The sequence below is a fragment of the Mastacembelus armatus genome, chromosome 22, assembly GCF_900324485.2.
Source record: "Mastacembelus armatus chromosome 22, fMasArm1.2, whole genome shotgun sequence".
Classification (NCBI taxonomy): domain Eukaryota; kingdom Metazoa; phylum Chordata; class Actinopteri; order Synbranchiformes; family Mastacembelidae; genus Mastacembelus; species Mastacembelus armatus.
Window position 1 is genome coordinate 2769502 of NC_046654.1, and position 7211 is coordinate 2776712.

The following is a 7211-nucleotide window of genomic DNA, read 5'->3' on the forward strand; positions in this document are numbered from 1 at the left end:
GGATTTCAAACCAGGAACCTTCTTGATATGAGGCAACAGTGCTAACCACTAAACCACCGTGCTGCCCATAATAACCAACATAAATGGGATTTTCGCATTTCTGTTGCACTGCATATTAGTAGGTAATTAATTTATCCCAAAACACAAGAGGCTAAAATATGTCCTATGAAAAATGTTTATTGTGGAGTGTAGGTCTGTTTCTCCTTCCTGTCACATGGTGGCGCCGTCCATCAATATTTCTTCAGTTCACACATCTGTCATTTCTGTTAGCATGAAACCTCAGTAGACCTCAGAGCATAATGACAACAGGCAATGTGTTTGTCTATTTCTCAACACCTTCTGCCCCATGTCCATGTGTTCCAAGTCAATACATCTTTTTTAAACAATGATGGATTTGTTGGGAACTACTTTCATCTGCGGAGTGATACATATTTGGTGCCGTAATGAGTATATTTAGCAGCAGGAGGCTGTACCGTCAAAAGAAACTACAGTGCCCATGCTCATTTAATGTAGGAACATGTCATCTAGTGGCACTTTAATGTGTTTTAAAAGTTTCCTTAAGTTAAAGATGCTAGATGGAGCACAGAGGAATACAGAACCTATAAGATAAACCCAAGCAAAGATTTATATTGTTCCACTTTTATTTTACCCATCTGTTTTCTCCAGTGTCTGAGACTGAAAAGTTTGGGAGTTAATTATACAAACTGTCATCTACTGCCACCTGCTGTTGAAATTGAGGTACTACTGTATTAATGAGGACAAGGGGCACTGTTTTTATTTTTCACTTACACATACAGAGATGGAGGTACAACAAAAATACAGGGGTAAGTTAAACCAAGTGGGAAAGTGACCTCTTGTCTTATCCAATATATTATATGATGTAAATATTTAGAAGAAAATCTGTTGCTGGGGAAAGTAACCAACATTTATTCCTCCATCCATCATCTATACCCTCTTAGTCCTAACCAGGGTCCCAGGGATCTGCTGGAGCCTATCCCAGCTCTCTTTGGGTGAAAGGCAGGGGTCCACCCTGGACAGGTCCCCAGTCCATCACAGGGCCACATAGAGACAAACAACCTCACACACTCACACTCACTCCTATGGGCAATTTAGAGTCACCAATCAACCTGACATACATGTTTTTGGACTGTGGGAGGAAACCAGAGTACCTGAAGAAAACCCACACAAGCACAGGGAGAACATGCAAACTCCACACAGAAAGGCCCCTGATGGATTTCAAACCAGGAACCTTCTTGATATGAGGCAACAGTGCTAACCACTAAACCACCGTGCTGCCCATAATAACCAACATAAATGGGATTTTCGCATTTCTGTTGCACTGCATATTAGTAGGTAATTAATTTATCCCAAAACACAAGAGGCTAAAATATGTCCTATGAAAAATGTTTATTGTGGAGTGTAGGTCTGTTTCTCCTTCCTGTCACATGGTGGCGCCGTCCATCAATATTTCTTCAGTTCACACATCTGTCATTTCTGTTAGCATGAAACCTCAGTAGACCTCAGAGCATAATGACAACAGGCTGTTAATGCACAGCCCAAAACCCCTTGATACTGATATGCATGAATCATTTATTCATCACTGGAAATCCAATTCCAATTTGAAGGGAACTGTCACACAGTTAGCGTTACAATCAACTCAAAATCTCCAAACAGTTCTGGTATTGTGTCATATATAATGTTACTGTAATACAACATTTTATTGTGCAATTTGTTTTACAGTTGTGACACATCAACTATTTATGTTCTACAAGTGTTTAACACTTTTAACTACACAATTTTTCATTTATGTTTATCTTTCAAATTCCTATTTTTTTCTCTAGCTGTTATTCACTAGCCTTTTTATGGCACATTATATTTCATATATATTCATATATACATAATGGACATATTGGACATATTGACTACACTATATATTTTGGGTTGTTTAAAAAACATAAAATCTTAATGTGAGATGTATAAAACTGTAGGATAAATATTATAACGCCCACTGAAATGTAATGAAGTACAGCACAAGTCACACTAAAATGAAGCACTTAGCTAAAGTACCTCATAATTGTACTTAGTGTTCGTCACCACAGATTTTTGTTGTTGTTGCGCATCACGTTGCGTTTCAAGAACAATTAAATGGCCTAAGCTGTCAGTGTCCGTGGCATGATCAGCCCTGACAGCAGACGGCAGGAAAGCACAGCAGGCAGCTGCATGGAGTTAACATTCATCTGCATAAAAAGAATTAAACAATGAATCATTAAAAAGCATCTGAGAGGACTAATATCCAGTAAACCCATAATATATACAGTGCTGATACCACATTTTACTTGCGTATGTCTTGACTTTTATTATATTTATGATTAAAAAAGGAGAAAAGAAAAAGCCTTCATCTCCATACTCTCCCCCTCCCACATTCACTAAAAAGGCCTGACATTAATTATTTGCTATTTTGCAGGTGGGAGCCTGCCCTTTTGCTAAAGGGAGTCATTTATCTCTTTGCATGAAGCCTGAATCAAATGAACAAAACAATGATGGCGATGATGTTTCCTGTAGTTCATCACACATCTAATAAGGATTTATTCACACAAGCTAAGAAGTTAAAACTGTCACAGAGGTGAAACGCAAAAGCCGCTTTGCAAATCAAGAGGTTTCCCTCCACAGGTTGTCGCGGTAACTGTCAATCTTGTCACCTATAGGAGCAACACAATGTCAGCAGCCGTAACTCTCAGTTTTGAGCTCTGGTTGATGAGGGGGAAGCTTGAAAGGAGTCAGTTTTTTATGTAAAGCAGGGTCGCAACATCAACAACAAATTGCTAATCGCTTCTCCCATTCTGAGGCGTAACATCAATCCAAAGAGGCTCTGATAGCAACACAATTTATGCCTGCGGTTACCTGGGGAGCCCTTTTTACCTTTGATCTCTCTGAATGACGCTAATGATACTGTAAAAGCTTTTCTGCATCAAGGGATTTGAGACGGATATTTGTCATGGCAAGGTCTTCTTTGTAAGATGGACATCCCTGTGGTTGAAAATGTACTTCATCTTTGCTTCCTCTCTGGAATATTTCCAGAGGGGACATTACTAGAGTTCATTTAGAGTCTTGCTGAGCTCTGGGCTTTTGTTCATGCACTCCGGTTCCTCTATATCATTTTCTTTTACTGTTATTCTCTCCCTTTCTGGCTCTGTAAAAGCCCTGGAGGGGGGTTGTGAGGGATCCACTTCTCACACAATACTGATTCAGTCTAGGCTGGAGTGGCTGGTGGATGCAGAGACAAAAAAAGAAGAAGAAGAATTAAAAAAGAACTCATGGGCATTTGCAGTTATATCTGAGTTGGTCTGGGTTGTTTCTCAAGAAAAGACCCACAGTTGTAATCTAAGTACAAGACCTGAGACGTAGGCGCTCAGACAATTTAAAAATAAGTCTTTCATCCTTGTGCAACCCCATTTAAAAACTAACTTATATTCTTCAAGTTAAATTCTAGCTTTTGAAGAGATGATTTGTGATGATGTGATGATGAGTGTTGGTAGAGTATGTGTGAACGCTGAGGTCTGTAGTCTGATCCTGACCAATACAAAAAATAAATCACATTATGACGCTGATTCCAACTGCACTGGCTAATTTTGCATGTTTGAGAATGAAGCCTACTGACTGATCTGATGATCCTCTCTCTCTTCATCTGGCACCAACATCAGGCAAAGTTTCAATTTGTCCAATACAAACTCATCGGCCTCAGATATTTGCTGTTTTGTGCCAATTAGCAAAGCTACCACTAGCTCCTAGTACCATGGCAAACATGGTTAACATTATGTCATGTTAGGATTTTTATTCTGACCATATTAGCAATCTAGCATTAGCATTTAGCGCAAAACACGATTTTGCCTAAACACAGTCTCACAGAGATTCTATGTGGTTGTAGACTCCATCATCCGGTTTATGATTTTCTATTGGTTTTATATTTACTGTTTTTGATGTGTAACAGTTATTGTTCATTTTTTTCGGCTTAACTTTGTTTTTGTTCTTGTTTAATGATGACACATGCTACACAGTGAACCCACTGGAAATTGTCAATGCATCGAGGTAGAAAGAAATGCAGATTTGCGTGTTACATTTGTGTTACACTGACAGTTTTCCAGAAGTGAAATCAGTGAAAGCTGAAACCTACTTGTATTCTTAGCCTTGCACAGTATCCCTGATTACTGCACGCTGTGAGGCAGCACCCCTGCTTGTGCTATTATATCATCCCTCTAAATACCACTGAAGTCTCTTTCCCTTCTGCAATCACACCTTTGCAACGATTCATTCATTAGATCCGAGGCTCCGGAGTTTCTTTAAAGCCTCTCGATCCGTCCATATCTCTCACTACTTTATGACATCTCACATCTTCCTAACCCCATACTGTGATGGTGGCTCCGGTCTCCTAGCAACCAGTTCTCTTAGAGGAGGTGACAGCATTTGAGTGGGCACCCTCATCACCTACTCCCCCCACCCACCCTCACCCGCTCTCCGCGCCACCATCCGGATGCTCTTCAAGTCAAGTAAACACACCTCGCTCTGTGGTGCTGTCTGCTCCAAGCACTCCAGCATCAGGGTCACCGTATCATCCTGATTATCACACTGATCAATCATTTTGTTTCCCTGTATTCATTCATTAGAATCGCTGACTCACTAGCATGCAGGACATAATGGGGTTTATTCTTGTTTATTTGTGGCACATTCCATTATTTCATGAGAAACAAATGTTAAAGAAACATGTTTGCTATGAAATGGTAGACATTTTGGAAGTTTTGCATCTTTTTAATAGGGACTAGTGCTGCTGGATTAGGTTTATGTCATTAACAAGAGCACAGCTAGTCTGATAAGTGGATCCATATCAGGCCTGATCTTGGCTTTATTAAGCGAATCAGGTCATGGCCACAACTGACCCTCATTAAACAAACTTTCTTAGTCAATATGATTAGAAAAATAAGTTTTTCTGGCATCAATCACTTTCATTCAGTCACAAGGTTTGTATCTGGCTTCATTTTACTTCACAATGGGTAAATAAAGGGATTCATGTTTGGATTTGACATTTTTAAGTCAATGTGTGTCAGTACTTTAGGAGAGATTCTTAACATTTGTGGCTGAGAGCAAAGTCTGTGTTAAAATACAATGAGGGGATATTGAGTATTTGATGATTTCTGCAGCATGACATGATTATCGAAACGTTCATATGACATTATCCTATCTATGAGTTATTCCAGGGCAATTTTCTTGTTCTTACATGTTAGATCTGCACTTTTATTCTAAAGAGATCATTACATTACATTCAGATCAGTGGTAATGTGACATATTTCCCGACAGGCCACCACAGCCATGATCCCTCAATGTAAATCACATCACGCTGCGCTCACATTTGGGCTGGCTGCAGCCTGGGGAAACACAGACAACATGACGTGAGTGGTTGACGATGCTAAATGGCAGCACTTGAAATAGCCTACCTGCCAGCCTGTTCCTCACTTGCTGATGCGATCACGACCCCATTAGCAGCGTTTCAGCACCGCGGAGCCCCGGGCAGCTTCTCCAGCTCCAACGTCCAATCTGCGAAGGAGGACACAAGAAACACGTCTAATTTCGTTCACTACGTTTTCTTTTTCACCTTAAGGACCTCAAACTTTAAAGTCACAGGGAAGAGATGGATATTGATAGTCCAGCAAATGTCTCCTTTTTTGATTTTGTTGGAGGAGTTCAACTTCTCCAGGGCGAGGACACCAGAGCAGCCATGCCTGTTATCCTGATCGGGATCTGCGTGTCTGGAGCTGTTGGGAATTTGCTCATTTTGCTGATTTTCATCCGTGACTTCAGGAACGGGAAGGGCTCAGAGGTGAAGGCGCTCCTCGCCTCTTTGGCCTCCACGGACTTGGTGATACTCTTGCTGTGCGCTCCTGTGCGCGCCGTCACCTACTACAAGCAGACCTGGACCCTGGGGAGTTTTGTTTGCAGCACCACGGACTGGTTCCAGCACTCGTGTGTGGTTGCAAAAACTTTAATCCTTGCGGTGTCCACCAGAGCCAAACACTCTTTGGTTCCCAGCACCGCCATGGGGCCTCTCTACAGCCCAACGTGGATTCACGGAGCCCTGGCGTTTATCTGGATTGTGTCCATGATGCTGCCGATCCCGCAGATGCTTTTTGCTTCTGTGCTGTCGCATGGCCGCGACACCATCTGTGTCTCTGTAATGCCAGTGTGTGCGTCTGACTTCATGAGTTTGTTCTACAAGATTTATCCAACTGCAGCTTTTGTAGCGCCAGTCATCTTCACTCTTGCCTACTACACCAAAATGCTTCACACTGCGGTGAATCACGCACCCAGCCCGCAGCACCAGAGCAAGGTTACCCTGGTATTACTGTGTTTAAGCGGAGCACTTGGGCTCATGTTGCTGCCAGAGTGGGGGACATTCACCTGGATCAGACTTGGGTACAACAAACCGCCTGTTGGTTTGATCATCTTTGCGCAAGTCCTTCTTTACGCATGCAGCGCCCTCTCTCCAGTGATCTTGATGACCATGTACGATGACGTGCGCCACGGACTGATCACCATCTGGCTAATCGCCACCTGCAGAGGCTCAAAACACCTCCCCAGCAAACAATGTCCAAAAACGGAGGGAAACGGAGCGGAGGTTGCTGCAAACGCCGTGTCCAACGCGCTCTCTCAGGAGAAGGAGAAGACCTTTCCAGATGTGGAGCACTTTTGGACAGGGCGCAGGAATACGCAGGTCGAGGAGGACCAGGATCCGGTTCCATGGGAGAGAGAGGAGAAAATGTTGTAGTAAATCAATGAACGTGTTGCCAGCTGTTTTTAGGTTGTTGCCCCACAGTGCAGACCCTTGCTGAACGGCTGCATAGTGGCCTGTTTGCTGTCGTGGATTGATTAGATGTAAAATAAACTTGTACACTATGATGTTTTAATGTTATACATCTTTCTAATGTATATTTTGAATATTTGTTCTGCGGTACTACGACACTGTCAAGTAGAACACCTTTATTAGAAGACATTTGTACAGGTATGATGTTGTAAATATCAGCGCATGGTGGTTGTGTACTTGTGTACATGTGATGCAAAACATGGATATTAAAACATTCTCAAATACACACTGCTCTGTTTTTTCCCCCAAAGGCCCTAAAACACTTTGCCTACCTCCATCAGGGATTAAATACAATGCCACC

General features: G+C 42.1%; 1 protein-coding gene across 1 annotated transcript; it reads left to right on the plus strand.

The window, feature by feature from the left end:
* Window positions 1-5680: 5680 nt before the first annotated feature.
* On the plus strand, window positions 5681-6814 carry LOC113126981 (G-protein coupled receptor 151). Its single transcript, XM_026301203.1, has one exon. It carries the CDS (start codon window positions 5681-5683, stop codon window positions 6812-6814), a length of 1134 nt encoding a protein of 377 aa, XP_026156988.1.
* The last annotated feature ends 397 nt before the right edge of the window (window positions 6815-7211 follow it).

Bases quoted from the DNA above. Each gene is read 5' to 3' on its own strand.
- LOC113126981 (XM_026301203.1), top strand. From the start codon at position 5,681: ATGGATATTGATAGTCCAGCAAATGTCTCCTTTTTTGATTTTGTTGGA.